The sequence below is a fragment of the Netta rufina genome, assembly GCF_964035555.1.
Source record: "Netta rufina genome assembly, chromosome: 13".
Taxonomy (NCBI): domain Eukaryota; kingdom Metazoa; phylum Chordata; class Aves; order Anseriformes; family Anatidae; genus Netta; species Netta rufina.
Window position 1 is genome coordinate 11198119 of NC_140136.1, and position 17166 is coordinate 11215284.

The 17166-nt window shown below is 44.6% G+C and overlaps 1 protein-coding gene across 1 annotated transcript; it reads left to right on the forward strand.

Annotated features, from left to right (window-relative positions):
• Positions 1-338: 338 nt before the first annotated feature.
• On the forward strand, positions 339-17138 carry KATNB1 (katanin regulatory subunit B1). Its single transcript, XM_084294550.1, has 19 exons — positions 339-469; positions 2449-2579; positions 4595-4712; positions 6786-6886; positions 7440-7481; positions 8167-8250; positions 8697-8812; positions 9337-9408; positions 9632-9782; positions 10211-10398; positions 10519-10649; positions 11441-11491; positions 11662-11738; positions 12383-12502; positions 13494-13643; positions 13967-14043; positions 14457-14531; positions 15277-15393; positions 15999-17138. The coding sequence occupies exons 1-19, from the start codon at positions 430-432 to the stop codon at positions 16129-16131; spliced, it is 1974 nt and encodes a 657-aa protein (XP_084150676.1). The 5' UTR covers positions 339-429; the 3' UTR covers positions 16132-17138.
• Positions 17139-17166: the final 28 nt, after the last annotated feature.

Here is a 17166-nt window from a genome sequence, read left to right on the forward strand (position 1 = left end):
GTTTGTTTGTTTATTTATTTATTTATTTATTTACAAGCACCGGGGACACAGCAGCTGCCCCTTCAGACCCAGCTAACGCATTTTGTCGGAACTACAGCTCTGCCTCTGAGCGAGCGGCCGGCGGCAGCAACCGGCAGGGAGGGAGCGAAGCCGGGCTCTGCCAGGGCCCCGCTCCCGCCTCCGCCGCCATGCAACACCGCCCTCCCCATTGGCCGCGCTCGCCAGGGCTCCAAGAAGCCGCGCCGCGACTGGCCCGGCCGCCCCGCGGTCGCCGGGGCAACCGCCCCTCCCGCGCCTCCCATTGGCCGAGCGCCTCACGGAGCCCGGGCAACCGCAGGGCCCGGCGGCGCGGCGGGGCCGGCAGCTGGGGGGGGCGCCGCCGCCGCGGGTGCCGGGCCCGGGCCGCGGAGCCTGGACAGCGGCGGGGAGATGGCGGCGCCCGTCAGCACCAAGGCGGCCTGGAAGCTGCGTGAGTGCCCCCCCGGCCCGCACCCTGCCGCGGCTCGCGGCTCTGGCGGTTGTGCGGGCGTCTCCGCTGCGGGCCGGGGGGTTGGGGCCTAGCACGGGGCTGGCAGCGCGCTGAGGGAGCCGAGATAATTAATTTAATGATTTCGCCTGTTTGCTGTGCTGTCTGCTTGCTCCTGAAGCACCAGCGCTGTAGGAGAAGCGAGGGGGTGGTTGGGCTCCAATCTCCGTTCTGTTTAAGCGGGCAGGAGGTCGTGGTGCTTCCTTCTGCTCGGCTCTGCCCCGCCTTAGTGTTCTTAGGGCAGGGTTCGGGGTGTTGGGAGGGTTTGGGGGATGCTCATTGGGAGCTCGGCATCGCTGAGCTGGTGGGTGGCATCAGCCGGGGGTGAGCGCTCCGTGAAAGCAGGCTGTGGGTTTGGGAGCTGCCACCTCACTGGGGGCAAGGGTGTTGCTGTCTGGCCGGGGCTGCAGCGAGCCTCTCGCCTGGCTTTTATGAGTAGAGTTCAGTGCTTCAGCAACAACATTTAAATTAACAATATATTATTACGAACAAAATTAAGAGAGGGAAAAAATGGAGTTGCTGATGTATTAGCGGCAATGTTTAGCATATGTACTTTCAATTTTAACTAGCGAGTTGGTCTGTTAATACTGGTTGTGGTATTTGTTGCCGTCAGTTCTGCGTGCACATACATACTTCAGCATTGTCATAGGGAGGTTTGGTCTTTCAACACAGCACAAGCATATTTTCAGATTTGTTCTCATTTAATTTACAGTCCATGTACCTTTGTAATTTGAAAAGTATTCCTTCAGCTAAAGTGAAAGTTGCACAGTTTTGCTTTCAAAAAATGCTCTGAGAGACTGAGATCAAAGTACCTGTAATTATTGTTGCAGCTGTCTAATGTCCTTTTGGATTAGGGTTGCATTTTTAATTTTCAAGTTGCCCTTCCCACCAAAACAACCTGACCAAAAGTAGAATTGATTACACCCTAACCCTTTTACAAATAAGTTTCATAACTATTAGGCATGCAAATCCAGCGAACTTTCAAAGTAGAGAACAGTAAGAGGAGAAAATAGTAAATACATCTGCCAGAAGCTCCTGCCAAAAACTTTGGTGGATTTTAAAGTCCATTATAAAAATAGATATCTATGCAAAAATGCTCTTTTGTCTTCTCTTTTGTCCCCAACATTGTTTCCATATGAGAAGATTTTCCTAGAATTCTGTCATTGTGAAGCCCTCGCAGTATCATACTTTCCTATCAGCCCCCCAGTTGTTTAATAGTCTTTTAGTATCAGTCACATTTGCTCTTTTGTGCCCTTTCATGCAAATATTCATCCTTCCTTTGTCACGGTTTCACACTGTCTGCATTGCTAAATTTTGCCCGTGTTCTGTAGTGGGAATGTAGCAAAGCCTCTCCTAAAGCTGAGAGAAGGCAGCTTCGCCTCTCCCCAGTTTTGAGTCTGACTTTTTCTCTGTAAAGCAACAAACTGTACTGCTGCTAATCTGCCATTTCCTCTCAGTTTGGACACTGCTGCTGCTCTTCAGTATGGGATTAAAGGACTTTTCCCTAGATATCCGTGTCTGCTGCTGGTCGGACACATATCATTCTCCTTCTGAAACAGCTCTGCTTACTGAGACCCACCTAGGTACAGGAGGTAAAGCAGCTTCTGGGAGCAGGCTGCTACAGTCTAGCCAGTCTAAAAGCTACCCTGTTGCTGCTAGTGAGAGAAGTAGTAAGCTCTGTGAGTAGTGGGGTGGTGAAGCTTGGCCAGCAAATGTTTTAAGTGCAGCAGACAGAGCCAAGAAGGACTGTTTCAAGCCAGATAATGGCGTGACTTGTTATCTGAGCTGTGCATTGCTACAGCTTGTCCAGCGACAACTGGAAAAGGTTTTCTGGAGAAAGAACTTTTTTCAGCCCTTTGGGAGGGATGGGGTGGAAAATCTTTATATAAGTCTGACATAACTGCTCGCTTCCTTTTATGCAGAAGAGATCACAGCTCACAGCAGCAATGTGTCCTCGCTAGTCCTGGGGAAGAGTTCAGGCCGGCTTCTGGCAACCGGAGGAGATGACTGTCGAGTCAACATATGGTCAGTTAACAAGCCCAACTGCATCATGGTAAGAACGGGCCTGGTTTTAACTTGCCGGGGGATGGGAGAATTAATTCTGAGATGTAGAGGGTGGGAATGAGGGAAAAGATTACTGAGCCTGTGGGACTTCTATCGGGACCAAGTGGCCAGATGCTAGCAGAAGTTAGAGACAGAATTCAGTAATTGGTGAGGCTGCTCCAGAGAGAATCCAGGATGGCTGTCTGCTTCACTGGGGCCAGTATCTGCTCAGATAATGAATACTGAGTCTTCCATTACTGTGCTACAGATAACGAAGTACAGTTTTGTCACAGACAGCTAGTTTTAGAGTGCAAGCTACAGGGGCTGGTTTTATACCCTGGAGTTTGCCCTCAAAGCAGGAAACATCCCGAGTGGGTTGCATTTCCACCTGTCCCACAGTCATTTATTGTCAGCACAAAGTTTGTCAGAATACTTCACTGACTTAACAGTAGGCTGGGGAAGAGTAATGCAGTGTGCAGCGTTACTCTCATTACTTGTTAGGAAGAGTAGGGTTACAATAGGAGTTACCACCAAAGCATGCCATAAATACATTTAACAGCTGTCTTGTCCTGTATCGCTTTGCCTTCCAGTGTGAAAAAGTATCTTTAGCAAGTGTCCCTTGTCACTTGTTTAATTAACAACACAATAATGTTGCATTGTGAAAGACATTTCTCTAAACAAAGTGAACCTTGTGAGGAGGAAATAGAGGAAGTGGGATCAAAAAGGTTGAGAGGAGAATGTTTCTATTTTATTTTCCAATTTATTTATTGAGGTCAAGTATAAACAGGTTGAAATAGATGCAAAAGTAGTTGCTCACCTTTAGTAGTGCTGTGCTTCTGTCATAGCATAGTTAGCTGTGTCTTTCTGGGCCTTTGTGGTAGCATGACAGTAGTTTGAAACCAGAGTATTGCTTTCCATGTGAAGTGCTGCAGGACTAAATATCTCCCTATGCCATCTGTGGGAGCAGAGAGCTGTAGCTGGCAACATTGACTGGAACTGGTCTTGTGCCATTATTAAAGATTAAAAAAAATCTTGAGTTTGTGGTGGTTGCATTTTGGGGAGGAGGGATAAAAGGAACTTCTAGAGTAGCATTGCATCTTGTTTCATGCTTGAGTTCTGTTTCACACCGAGCAGTTACAGTTGCAGCCGTAGAGCACTGCAGGCCTGCTTAAAATTCAGAGAAAGCCCTATCAGAGCAGGTTGCTGTCAGCTGGCATTCTCAGCTTCTATATGTGTGCAGGGGCACAGAGCTAGCTTAGCTGTTTAAAAAGACCTGCTTGAGGATGGAGTAAAGTCTAGGATAATAATATTGCTTAATTGACAAGCAGAAGGTCTATAATTGTGGTATGTGTGTCGATTAGTTTTCTAGAAGTAGTTTTAAAATATTCTTGCATTTTAATTAAATACTAGCCTTCTCAAAATTCTTATATAATTGTAAGCTTTTAGATGCTCAAGGATGAAAGAAGCTGTGTACATGTGAAGTATGGCCTCTTGTCTCGAGTTAATAGTTCAGTAATAGCACCGTGTTATCACTGACACCCGTGCATTGTGGCAGCAACAAATGACTCCTTGCTGTTGTGAAGGTTTTGAAGTGGCCCTGCTTTCACGCTTGCTTTGATTTTGTAACCAGTTCATGAGACTTGCGTGACCCATTTAGAGCAAACGTAGTGACAATGTGCTTGTGTAGCATAAATTTTGTAAGGTAAGCATGCGTCAACCTCATCTGGGCTTCTGCAGGTAATGTTTAGCTACATGTTTCTATTGATGCAACCTTTAAAAATTAGTCAGCGTCCCAGAAGGTGGAATAATGTGGGAGATACGTGCACAGTGCGCTGTGCAGTAATGACCTGTAGGATGCTCTACCATGCTAGTTGCTGATAAGGAAAAAGGGATCGGTGGCACAACCGAGTGGTCCTAACTCACAGCTAAATACTTCAGTTACCAATTGGGTATGAACTATAGGATTGTGGACTTAAGCTGTCTGTGTTGGTAGCCATTGATTGTGACTCGTGGTTTTCTTTGCAGAGCTTGACGGGGCACACGTCACCCATTGAGAGTCTACAGATCAATATAAACGAGGAACTCATTGTTGCAGGGTCCCAGTCAGGGTCCATTCGCGTTTGGGACCTGGAAGCTGCCAAAAGTATGTTTCCATGAATTGTCTCTTCTGTTCATATATAGAATCATTAAGGTTAGAAAAGCCCTCCAAGATCATCTGATCCAACCAACAGATGATCCAATTGTTCAGGGTATTTTTTGAGGATGATGCTTTGTGGTAAATCCCCTCCCAAATACCAAGGATTCTCTTCAAAAAGGCAGTGGTAAAAACAAGAAAATATGCATTATTTTTCTCCAGAATCACCAAAATGAAGGGGATGCAAGCTTTTGGGGTATCATGGGAAAGCTGTATTACTGTGCAATCTCTAAGCCAAATTAAAATACTAACTTTGTCTTGTTTTCTTTCTTTCTTTGTGAAACCCAGTTTTGCACTATCCTTATGCTTGTCCATGCTGACCTGGAAGGTTCCTAACTTAAGAAGAAAAGCCCAGCATTGCTTTCTTCTTAGTTTCCAGTACTGTTAGAGGGCTTCTGTGCAATTCCTACTGAGACTATAGAGCTGTATGTGCACTGAAGCAGAAATTTGCGCACATACTGTGGAGATGGAGCTGAGGAACTAGTTGCCAGGGTTTTGACCTCAGTGTGTTGAAGTCTGTATTCCATATACTTTTTTCTGCATGTAGGTAGTAATTAGACGTATATAAAAATTATATTCATACCCTCAGCTTAAAATTATCAGCCTTAATAAATGGGTGCTCTAACTCTAAAACCAGATTAAGAGCTTTAAGTATATTAGGTTCTGCACAAGTCCAAGAATCTCCTGCTTGCTGACCTCTTCTTCTAACTTTCATTTTTTCCTCAAGTGATTTTTTTCCTGTTACACTCTTGCATGACTGTATAAACAGACAAGGGCCTATTATTATTATTATTATTATTAGCAAATCTTAAAAGCTATGAACTCATTAAGCTCTGATCCTTTGAAGGACAACTGTTGAGTTATACTTACTGCATTTTCCTCAAATCCTAGAACAAATTTGAAAAGGTATCATGAATCACTTGTAGGCTTTTCTGCATAAATACTCTAGAAGGAATTTATGTTTCTTGTAGTTTGCTGCTTGCTCATAGCAAGAACGTGTAATGAAAACAGACTGACTTTGGCCACAAACGCAAGCAGCAGGTGCCATAAAGATCACTTCTGTCATTCAGGCAATTAGAATCAGATCAGTTATAAAATAGTTTGGGTTTACCAGCAGAAAGTAACTGATCTGGCTGAATTTATTAGCAGGTGTATGAGCATCTGTGCAAATGACCATTCCAGGTCTGGTTCAAGAGCTAATTCCTACCAGGGGAACCAAAATACTGTCCCAGATGACTGATGGTGGAGAGAGATTGCCTCTGTCATTATATAAGCAATTTTTCTTCCTCAAAGTTGAGTTCAGCATTCATCTCTACTCTCAGAGATGCAGTATACCTGTTCAACTGGTCCTTTCTGGTTTCCAGAATTACAGGGGGTGTTACTTTGTTGATGACTTGCTCAAACACCGTGATCATTTTCTTTGCCTCATGCTTCCTGAGTGTCCATTCCCAGTCTTTGGGATGTTTCTTGCAAAGGACAGTTGAAGGAGGCCTGTGCAGGTACTAGAAAATCAGAGGTGGAAGTTGGGCTTGTGTCTGGACTAGGGTGCAGAGTCCTCAGAAAGTGCTTGTCTAATAGCTACAAGGTGAATGATGTCCTTTTCACTTCCTTATATGAAACCATATTCCCCCGCACACCAGTTTTGCTCTTTGCAACAAGTAGAAAAATAGCACTGCCTGACAGCTGCCTCTAAGAGTACCTTTTTAGTTTTATTTTAAGGTTGGACACCTTTGAGTTTTATTCATGCTTCCCACACCTAAGGACAAGAATTTCATTAGGATCATTGCAAATGGTGCCCTCTTTGCAGTTTCTTTGCATTGTGAAGGTAAAGTTGGAAACACTTCCATAGAATAATGTATACAGATGAATAAACTGTATGTAGCACGTCTAATGTACATTGTATTAGCATGTTTTTAATGGTGAGGATAGTATAGCAAAACTTCTGCATCCTGTTGGGGTGATGCAAACTACTAAATATTTGCTCCTTATTCTTTCTCCCTGCTCCACTTCCCAATTTCCCAGTTCTTCGTACATTATTTGGTCACAAAGCGAACATCTGCAGCCTTGATTTCCATCCTTTTGGAAGCTTTGTGGCATCTGGCTCTTTGGACACAAACATTAAGGTAAAGCCTACCTTGCTCTAGAGATTGCCCTCTTTACTTGCAGTGTCTTTATTATGAAGAGTGACAGAATGTGTTTTCTGCCAAGCTGCTGGTAGATACTGTACATCCAGATTTGCATGTGTGTGGGCAGGTATATTTGTGAGAGCTTGTGAAATTCATGCATGTGTTTCCACAGTGGTAACTCATGAATGTGACTCCTCAGTTGTGGAATGTAGCTCATTCCACAGGGCTCAAGTTAGGTGCCAGCTGAGAGCTGGTGTCAGTAAGCACAGATGTCCTGATTGCTATGGATTGCACCTGCTTCATCAGACTGGTATCTGACTGCAGGAACGGAGCTTCTGTAGTAAGAAATACCTTACAGGAGTGATTCTCACTTGGGAAGTTAGATTAGGAAATGTACCAGAAGCAAACCGGGGTTTAGCAGCCACTTCAGTGATTTCATTCTGCAGTGTTACCAGCCTGATGACTGCAAGAGCTCTTGTTTTGACAGAACTCTTGGGCCCCCTATGTACCTTTCTAAGCATATCTTTTGTTTGCTTTTCTTCACCTGTAGCTCTGGGATGTAAGAAGAAAAGGCTGTGTCTTCAGGTATAAGGTAAAATGCTTTATTAGTTTTCAGAAGAGGGGAGAACGATTTCTGTTTAAGACTTCTAGGCAAACTTTAAAGTGATTATGTACAAGTAACTATTTCATTTTGCTGGTGAGATCGGTGGGTTTTGTTTTTTTTTTTTTTCAAAATGGCCTGATAAACCTCTGTAGACCTCAGTGAATTGTATGGAAACATTAAATGGATATCATAGGAATTAATGTACTGTAGTCTGCTTGGCTTCAGTGGGAGATGGAAAGCACCCAATAGTAAGTGTTTCTTTATACTGTGGCTGGCATTAATGTGAAGTCCCCACTGCACTGAGATGGTTCTATTCAGGGGGCCTTTCTATACCCAAAGAACTTGCTATATGTTAATTTAATTTTGTAGCCAACTTAATGGCACTTCTGCTTAACAAAGAAATCTGTTCAGCTTAAATTTGATACTTATCAGGTGAGCCAGATCTGTATTTACCACTCTTAAACTGATGCCAGAAATGTCTAGATGAGAGACATTATGCCCATTTAGTGTGAATAGGTATAGCTCGAATGTAGAATGTAGTGTTCTGTGAGTTGTGGACTACATGAAACAGTTATTAGATTTTATTTTATTGTACCATATCAAGTTGAAACACAGTTTCCTCTAAAGGAAGAGAAAAGCAAAGGAAAATATTTTTTTGTCTTTCTTGTTGCAGGGTCACACTCAAGCAGTTAGATGTCTCCGATTTAGTCCTGATGGCAAATGGCTAGCCTCTGCTGCTGATGATCATACTGTAAAGGTAATTTATTATGACATCTCCCTTGTGTGCTTGTGGCACATAGGAATACTGTGATCGCCTTTTTACCAGCCATTACCAACACTCTGTCTTAGTCCCCTTCTGTTTGTTTGAGATTTTTATCTTCTGGAACAAGTGGAAATGCTGTATCTTATCCCAGTCTTTAAATATAAAGCATACTTCTAGAGGACAAATTACTACTTAAAACTAAATAGGGAATTTAAAAGATTTTTTTTTAAATTATTTATTTTATTATTACTATTTTTTATCAGCCTTAAGTGACCAGCACAGTGTTCCTTTTCCAGATCATTGCTTTCCTTGACAAACTCAAGTCTGTTCAGGGAGGGGAGAAAAGTATTAGAAGATCGCTGGTAAAGGGAAATTCAAAGCGTATTGAAATTCTTGAACATTAATTTTTCTAAGAGTCTTTTGTTCTTTCCTTCTTCCAGCTGTGGGATCTGGCTGCTGGGAAGATGATGTTTGAGTTTACAGGACATGCTGGCCCAGTGAACGTTGTAGAATTCCATCCAAATGAGTACCTTTTGGCTTCTGGCAGCTCTGACAGGTATACGAGGGGAAAAAGAAAGAAGGGAATTGTTTGTGTCAGTTCCACTTTCAACACCCTTTCTTTTAAGAACATGGCAAACAGGAATGTCACACAACTCAAAACTGCCATTCCAAGTGCCTGCCAGCTAGACAACAGCATGTCACATCTGTGATGTGCAGAATATGGAGATCTTACCTTCTCATACAAAACTGATGACGCTGTCTGCCATGCTAGAAAACAATGCAGTAGGCTTGAGTGGCTCACTAATCGAACTGACATCCTACCTGAACAACAAGTACTCATGCTGTGCCAGCAGTGTGTCTTTAGCTCTGAGTCTGCTCTAAATAACTATACATCTCTAGAGCCTCTAAGCATTGTGGTTTGGATTCACAGATCTTAGCTAGACCAGTCCTCTGTGTAGGTTCATCATATATGCACAGCAGTGGAAGTCATTCTAGTTATTGGTATGTTATTTTTAATGTTGAATCCTACAGCAGATTTCCAGAGGGTGAGTGATGACTTTTATTCTGTTTTGTGCACAGGACTGTTCGATTCTGGGACTTGGAGAAGTTTCAGGTTGTAAGCTGCATTGAAGAAGAGGCTACTCCTGTCAGGTATATTAAATTCCTACTGCAGTGTGCTAGGCAGAGACCAAAGCTGGGGGCAAAGGGAGAATTTCATGAAAGGGAGAATACGGGAGAGAAAGGTGCACAGGTTCACCATATCAGTACATTCATTGCTGAAAACTGCTGCAGGTATTCAGTGAAGTCACAGATACAGCCCTGGGATCTTTGTGGAAGTTGGAAGTTTCTAAACTCTCTGTCTGCTTTCTCCTAGGTGTGTTCTTTTCAACCCGGATGGCTGCTGTTTGTATAGTGGTTTCCAGGATTCGCTGCGTGTATATGGGTGGGAGCCTGAGCGCTGTTTTGATGTGGTCTTGGTGAACTGGGGAAAAGTAGCTGATTTATCTATCTGCAACAACCAGCTGGTAAGTCATTTTTCACAAGGAGCTGGGGAGGTGACTGTGAAACATGAGATAAAATCCCTCTGTCTTGCTTGAAGGCCTTCTGACCTCTAAGCTTATGTCAGACTGCAAGTGGCCAGGATATGCAGTGTGTCCAGCACCTAGAGCTTGTGTGTTTTTTCTTTCAAGAGCCTTGTGCTACATTTCATCTCTTTGGCTTCTGGAAGAAAGAGCTGGGGCTTAGTTTGACCAGTATTTCAAAACTATGCTTGGAAAAAGTTTTATCATAGCCTTTCGTGTAGCATTGATAGTTTCAGATTGAAAAAGCCAAAGCACTGAATTGACAAATTTTCGAGCACTGTCACTCAGGGCCATTCCATCCTCCCTGATCATAGAAAGGCTAGCGTGTACCCTGCTGTTCAGTGAATTACCTTGATCTTTTTTGTCTGCAGATAGGAGTTTCCTATGCGCAAAGCACAGTTTCTTCCTTCGTTGTGGATCTCAGCAGAGTCACAAAGTCAGGTTCGGTTCCTCATGGGCTGATCAGGGATGACAAGCCTCTCGTGCAGCCCACCCCCACAGGGTCCTCCCTCCGCCGTATCTATGACAGGCCCTCAACTAGCTGCAGCAAGCCACAAAGGTAAGGGAAACTGCTGGTTTGTTGTACTTGCAAGCTTTATAAGGAAATTAGTGCCCTTTTACTAACAGGTCCGGGTGACTCGCCCTAACAGCATCCTTTTTTTCTTCTTCTTTTAATCAGAGTGAAGCACAACTCAGAAAGCGAGAGGCGCAGTCCCAGCAGTGAAGATGACCGGGATGAGAAGGAATCAAAGGCTGAGATCCAGAACCCAGAGGATTACAAAGAGATCTTCCAGCCCAAGAATGCCATCTGTCAGTACCAGGGGTTATTGCGCTTTTGAATGGTGGCTAGTTCAGAGCTGTAGACACTGAACTGTTTCAGTGGAACTGAATTCTGGCGTATTGTAATAGAGGCTTCACCTGTGATTGAGAGAATTTAGAGGACTTGAATATTCCCTGCTTAATAAGTCGTATTAGTGAACTGCTGGAAGGTTGCACCTGTACTAGGGTGCAGTGATGTCTGGTTGAGGTCTGGCCCAGAATCCAGAGCTCCGTTAGGAGTATGGAGCCTTCCTGTCCTGATTAGGAAGGATTGCTGTGTTACAGAATCTTTATTTGCTTAGGATTCTGGTATGTGTAAACTCAGCAGCCTCCATTAAAGAAGGAAAGGTTAAATGATCTGTTAAAGCAGTGACTGTTGTTTAGGAAGCACAATGCAATGCATGTAACTCACTTTACTGTAAGTGAGAAAAATAAGATACTCTTTTTAAGGAAGTAATAGTCAAAATAATGACTTAAGTATTTGAATCAGTTTAGTTGGAGGTTAATTTTTTTTTTAGTGTAACTTGCTCTGACAGTGCACTGTCTTGTGCTTAACACATCTTCAGCAGTGAGCTATATGGGTCAATTTTGTCCCATCTATGAAGGCTAAAAGCCTTTGTTTAAACTCAACAATAACGTCAAGGTCTGGAGGAGATAACTGCTTGCTGTGTCGCTGATTGCCCTAATCTCTGGAGTTGCTGGAGGTCTCTCAGCTTCAGGGCTGACCTATTACTAATCTGTAGCCTTGCATGGTTTGTCATTTTTTCCTTCTTTTTCTGTAGCTCGAACTCCTCCACGAAACAGTGAACCTTTTCCAGCCCCCCCTGAAGATGGTGAGTATAAAAATGACCCCTCGGTAGGAATGGGATTAATAGCCCTTAAACAGGGAGAGTTGCACATCAGAAATGACTACTTGTACTCTTTGTTTACGGTACCTTTGCTCTAAGCTTCTCTTGAGAGGAACAATCAGTTTCTACTTTCCTGCTTCTTTCTGTCTTGATAGAGCCTGTAACTGCAAAGGAAGCAGTGAAGCCTAACCAAGCTGTGGAAGTCCAGACCCCGTTGCCAAAGCAGGAACTCGTACGTACAGTGTAATCTGTTAATAGATGTTCACATCCCCACTGTGAAAGGTTTGTGAATTTTAGAGACGTTACTGTTTTAAATCAGGCTGATTCCTTTACTGAAGAGCAATAAAAGTGCAGCTTCAGCCTCTGTCAGTCCATGTGTGTCATCTGAGCAGCAGAATTGAAGGCCAGGCCTCCAGCAGACAATAGCTAAATTGCATTTGTTTGCTTCTCACACTTACAGTGGTATTTCTCCTTTAATATCAAAATAGGTGCAATTCTCTGAAGAGAATTTAGGTACTACATTTCTGCAGGTGCTTGAACTGAGACTATTTTAGAGTCAAAATCACAAGCAGTTATCAGGACAGGATATGTTATTCAGGCTTCTTTAGAATTCTTTCTGCCTTTGGGCTGGCCATGGCCTATTGCCATAATTTTAGATGTTAATAACTGACAGTATTCAGTACTCTTGCTGGGGCATCTTGTGTTCTTCACAAACCTTAATTAAGTCTTGATGTATACCTGAGGGACACTTCATTGGCTTCTAAGCCATGCTAGCAAATTGGAGACTGCCTTGAGAGGAAAGTGGGTCAGGAAAGAGGATGTGAGGCTAAGTCCATGTTATTGCCACTAGAACTTTTATCCCAATTTCTTCTGCAGCCTGATCAAATTCAGAGGCCACCAATTGCCTCCTCAACTCCTGTGACCAGAGCAGAGCTGTCAGTGATTCCTGCAGCCAGGAATGAACCCATTGGCCTGAAAGCCACTGACTTTCTACCAGTAAGTGTCTCTGAATAGAAGTTTTTGGCTGGTGTCAGTGCTGGATGGCATCAGAAAAAGGGTGTTCTTGGAGGTGCAAAAGTGTCTTAGGTGCTTTCTGCAGCCTGCAGTCATGGTAGTGAATGCAGCAGCCAAAGAACATGTTCCTTTTCTGCTCTTACCCCTGCCAGTTTGCTCTCCTGCCTCCAAACTGCTTTGACTTGCAGTTCTTGTGGGATTAGCACCTCAGGGCTTCTGGACCAGGCCCCCATTGAGACTGACAGCAGGCTGATGCAAACACAGCCTGGTTAGTTCATGCTCATGAAGAATGTGTTATTAAACCAAGGAACAAGGGATGAGGCAAAGACACCGAATGATTCCACATTCTAGACAGTGATTCATTTAGAAAATTGTTGTCTGCCATTACATGCACATAATTATTTCGTGGTAATCTTTGCCTCTTGCATCTTGGAGGCTTCCTGGCCACTCCTCAAGAGGGTATTCCCTAACCCAGAAAGGGAGAAGGACCAGAGAGCATCCTCATTATGACAGATTTAAATGTGAGCAGGGGAAGTGGAGGTGCCATCATGACTTGGGCAGAAATCAAATTGAGAGTCTAACAAATGGTGCAAGGTTTATGTGTTTTAATAAAAGTTGCTGGTTTCAGATTAGCATTTCACATCAAAAATAGGGTTTGCATGAAAATATTTCTTCATCAAAACATACAGGGTTTGAAAACTTACTTTTTCTTCACTCTTTTATTTTGAGATTTTTTTTCCAAAGTTTTAAATGTTTGAGAATTGACCTACTAGAAGAAAAAAAAATAAAATAGCTGAAATTGGAGAAAATTGAGCATTTCCATTTCAAAAAGGTTTTAAACCAATCTGCAAGGAAGTCTGTATTTCATTTCTCTGTACTCCAAAATTAGCTCTCACCTAGGTCAGAGAAAGCTCCTATCCTTTCTGTACCATTCTGCTCTGTCATTGTTCCTTCACTGGTGTCTACTTTTCAGGCTGTGAAAAACCAAAGCCAGACTGAGCTTGTGGATGAGGAAGCTGTGTCCCAAATCAGGAAAGGCCATGAGACCATGTGTGTGGTGCTCACCAGCCGCCACAAGAATCTGGACACTGTGCGGGCTGTATGGAGCACCGGTGACATCAAGGCAAGGATGTGGAGATGCCTGAGGTTCATGAGGGGAACGGCTGAGCAGTGTTATTGTCTGGTGGGGAACCAGTTCTGCCTCATACAAAACTTGGGATCTCAGTGTTTGTTGCCGGGGTGCACCACAGAGTGCTGCTGTGTTCTGGCTGGGGTCGAAAGGTCACAAACACAGAGAGAGTTTTGTCATTAGAGAGTTATCTTCTCTTACCTGGCTACATCCATGTTCCCTATACCTTGTATTTGAGAAGTAGAACTTGGTATTTATTGCATTAGCCTAGCCAGTTTAAGCCTTGTGATAGACTTCTTCTTCCCCTTCTCTCTCAGAACTCTGTGGACTCTGCTGTAGCAATCAATGATCTGTCTGTTGTTGTGGACCTCTTGAACATTGTCAACCAAAAAGCGTGAGTCTTGGGTCACTGGGATACCTGAGAGCTATCTGGCTGGGTGTCAGGAGCACTGCATCGTACCTGCTTCATGTCCAGCTGGCCATGGCAGCAGGAAATGCGTATGCTTGTAGTCAGATCTCCAATCTGCAGTGCCAGTAACTGCTGGAGTTGTACAGGGCCTTTTCTGTATGTACTGATGTCTCACAAAGAAAATCAGTCTTAGGACTTCATAAAGTGGTTCTGCTGGGGGTAAATATGTCAGAACTAGCCGCCTTCTATCACAAGGGGGAGTCAACGAACTTGCTCAGTAAACTTGGGTGCAGCTACTTGGACATTTTTGCCAGAAAGCTCTATTTGTATCAACTCAACTTTGGAAATCCTCAGTCTCCAGTCTCAAAACATGTCCTTTTCTCTTCTTTTCTTTTAAGGTCTCTCTGGAAGTTAGATCTGTGCACTGTAGTCCTGCCTCAGATAGAAAAACTACTCCAAAGTAAATACGAAAGGTGAGGCCATGAGAACACGATGTGCTTGTTGGGGAAGGTGTGGATGCTCATAAGAGAGCCCTGCTAGGCATTTTGTAGCTGAAAGAAAATCCTGGAAAGTCATAGCAGACACAGCATTATGCTGATACAACACCTGGAAAAGAGCAATGGAGTTGCCAAGTGAGTGTGGGAAAAGATGTGGAAAGTATATGTAGGCAGGAAGTCCTCATTAAGAACAGGATGTTGAGATTTGATGTAGGTGTGTTGGTCTGAAGGCAGCTGTGACAGCCAGGAGGGGTCAAACAGGTGTAGGCCAAGCGTGCTCTGTGCACTGATGGGAATGAAACTGTTGATGTGGGACAAAGGGAATGAAGTCTAGCAACAGTCCTGGAGTCACTTAGACTGCTTTGAATCTGATCGTTAGGTGGGAAGAAAATGCAGCATTTTGCTTAAAATGGGGTTTTCTGTCCTTCCCTACTAGGAAAGAGGATCCTTCCAGGTGCCCTCAGCAGGACACCTGCCCTTGAGCAGAAAAGTCTCACTTAGCAGCTTGTATGCCAGGACATTTTAAAAGGGCTCACTTTGTCAGTCTCAGCTTGAACCAAGACTGTGTTGGCACTCGTTTGGCACTTGTCTCCTTGCCTGGTTACAGGTGGTGAAGGGGAGCTGAGTACATTATCCCCAGTGACTGGATGTGTGTGAGGGCTGGCTGCTGGGAGGAAAGGAATGACATTCAAGTGGGATTGATTCTCTGTTTGCTTTCCAGTTACGTTCAGACTGGCTGCACCTCCTTGAAACTCATTCTCCAGAGATTCCTGCCACTGATCACAGACATGCTTGCTGCACCACCTTCGGTCGGAGTAGACATCACCAGAGAGGAAAGGTGAGGCACTTACCCACCTCTACTTGCTTCCTTTCAAACCAGCCTTTCTCTTGGTTAGTCTTGCTCCTTTCCACCAAGGTTTTGATACTAGACTGGGCATGCCTTCCCTTTTGTCTGCAAATACCAAACCCTCATGCTCTGAGGAAAGGGCCAAGGACTGGTTGTTTTTTTCCCCCCTCTGTCTCTGTTTATTGAGTCATACCTAACCAAAGAGCAAGTATGTCAGAAGTAAAGCCAGCTGGTGGCTGCACCCTTCACCTCACAAGACACATGAGTTGTCAGCCAGGTCTTGGATTTCCAGTTCATTCATAGGGTAGCTCTGCTCTGAGAACTGGCTCTCCAGAAACAGCACCTCCTTCCTCCCCAGTCTTTACTGCCAAAGGGGAAAACAGGAGTGAAAGAGCCTTTGTGTGAATGCCGTTCGCCTGCATCATCAGGACGTGGGCTGAAGACAAGCTGCTGCTGCAGAGTCATGCTTCTGTTTCAACCGGGCCATTTGCAGGGCTTGCATTTTCTCTCCTGCTTGAGCTGAATCTTAGGCACTTCAGGAGCAAGCACATCTCCTATGTAGCTGAGCATTCATGCTGTGTCTGTTGTTTTCACAGGCTCCATAAATGCAAGCTGTGCTACAAGCAGCTGAAGAACATCAGCAACATTGTCAAGAACAAGTCGGGGCTCAGTGGCCGCCATGGTAGTGCCTTCCGGGAACTGCATCTCCTCATGGCTGTCCTGGAGTGACAGCTGCCACCTCCTCATCTGCAAGTGCGTGGCCAAAATCCCCTCTGCTCTTGGTCTGACTGGATTTCACCTCTCTGTGTGTTCATCCTTCCACCACAGCGCAGTAGGGAACAGGAATCTTGCTGGCTGGCCATTTGTCTGGCACCAGTTCCTAATGGGCTAGGTATAAGACCTGAGTGGAGAGGTGCCTGTGTGGTGCAAGGGGACCAGGCTGGCTGAGGGTTCTGCAAAAGTCCCTGTAGGGAAGCAGCTTCATTTCAGCTTGTTACCTCAGCATCAAGCTCTGAGTTGCTCTGTCTCTGTGTGCTGGCCTTACTCTGACTGGAGGGCTCCAAACCTGCTTGTCACCTTTCCTTCACGCATGTGTGCTGTTGGTTCTTGACACTCGGCTCTGATGGCCCAGGCCTGCTCTCTGCAGCATGCTGAGGACTGAAGCTTTTTCCCCCCGAAAGCCTGCTGTGGTGTGGAGCACCCTTCCCCTACAGAAAGAACTTGACCTCTTCTGCTGGCACACAGGACCAGCCTTGGCTTGCTTCAAAAAATGTGAGCCAGGATGCTGTGCCACCACACCTGGCATAGTCTCGAGGGCCTGCACTGGGAGGAAGTTGTCTCATAACTTGACAGAATCCCTGCTGGTAACCCTACCCCGCAGAAGATTAGTATCTTCAGACTGTTGCTGGGAAATGAGGTCTGCCTGGATCTGTTGACCTATATGACTTTAATGGGACTTGCCATACATGTTTGCCTTTGGGGGTAAGGGTGGAAGAATGGAGGGACATGGACTAATGCCTTTCTACATCCACTGGACCACTCTTAGGATTGTGGTTTTATTGTTCTGTTTTGTCATCCTGTCTGTCCCTGTTTTTCCCCTCTTCCCCCCACCCCAATAAATGGCTGTCAGAACCCTTCTGTCCCTCTTTCTTCTTTCCTTTGGGGAAAGAGGCTCCTGTTGGTGCCTCCCCTGCTCCTCCCAGTCTGTCTCCTGTTTTATACACTGGAGCCTGTTGTCTAGGAAACTGTAACTTATAATGAATT

Bases quoted from the DNA above. Each gene is read 5' to 3' on its own strand.
- KATNB1 (XM_084294550.1), top strand. From the start codon at position 430: ATGGCGGCGCCCGTCAGCACCAAGGCGGCCTGGAAGCTGC. The intron at 470-2,448 runs GTGAGTGCCCCC...CCTTTTATGCAG, and splicing joins CAAGGCGGCCTGGAAGCTGC to AAGAGATCACAGCTCACAGC. The intron at 11,492-11,661 runs GTGAGTATAAAA...CTGTCTTGATAG, and splicing joins TCCAGCCCCCCCTGAAGATG to AGCCTGTAACTGCAAAGGAA.